The sequence below is a fragment of the Frankliniella occidentalis genome, unplaced genomic scaffold (genome assembly GCF_000697945.3).
Source record: "Frankliniella occidentalis isolate FOCC.00 unplaced genomic scaffold, Focc_3.1 Scaffold541, whole genome shotgun sequence".
NCBI classification, from domain to species: Eukaryota; Metazoa; Arthropoda; class Insecta; order Thysanoptera; family Thripidae; genus Frankliniella; species Frankliniella occidentalis.
In genome coordinates this window covers 10,563-11,369 of record NW_026267657.1, presented here as the reverse complement: position 1 = coordinate 11,369, position 807 = coordinate 10,563, and the positions used below count along the sequence as shown (strand labels likewise).

The following is an 807-nucleotide window of genomic DNA, read 5'->3' as shown; positions in this document are numbered from 1 at the left end:
TGTGTGCTTACAGGTCGAACTTTACACGGGGACGACGACTTCTATCAGGGAATAGTCGGAGACGACGGTGAGGAGAGCATGATCTTCACGTCTCCTAGAATGATCAACTGCGTGCACGAACATGACACCGTCGCCTCCGACCCCACATTCCGGGTCACCCCCCGCCTTCTCGGTTCCCTCCAGGTCATGATTCTGGCTTTCTTCGCCTTTGGCTCGGTAAGGAACACTTGACTTGACCTACACTCTAAATGTAAAGGGACAATTTTGTCCACAGATTTGGAACCGATTCGTGCACATCTAGAAAGGATGCAAATTTGTTCCTTAAATGGACAAAATTGTGTAAAGTCTCACACAATTTGTCTAGTTTTAGGAACAAAATTGCATCCTTTCTGGATGTGCACAAATCGGTTCCAAATCTACGGACAAAATTGTCCCTTTACATTTAGAGTGTAGTCTGATTTTTCGCCTGTTTCCTGTGTACTCGATCGTAACTTCTGCTTTTGGTGTTCTAGACTTACACTATCGGCATGGCCATCATGAAGGCGAAAACCAGAAGAAGCTACGCCGCAGTTTTCAACAAGTTCCGTGAAATGGGCCTGGTCTGTGAGGCAGTTATCACAGACTGGGAGCAGACCGAGAGGGATGGGTGGCGGGACGCCTACCCAGGCATCAAGGTGCTCGGATGCGTGTGGCACTACATCAGAGTGAGTACTGCTTGATAACTACACCAGTACACACTAAATCTGTCAGGACTTTTATTGTCCATAGAAAGTCGCGTTTTTATGCACATCTTAACCGGATGCAGAT

General features: G+C 47.2%; 1 protein-coding gene across 1 annotated transcript; it reads left to right on the top strand.

Annotated features, from left to right (window-relative positions):
• The first annotated feature begins 18 nt into the window (after window positions 1-18).
• Window positions 19-719, top strand: LOC127751523 (uncharacterized). Its single transcript, XM_052275200.1, has 2 exons — window positions 19-216; window positions 513-719. Exons 1-2 carry the CDS (start codon window positions 79-81, stop codon window positions 717-719), a joined length of 345 nt encoding a protein of 114 aa, XP_052131160.1. The 5' UTR covers window positions 19-78.
• Window positions 720-807: the final 88 nt, after the last annotated feature.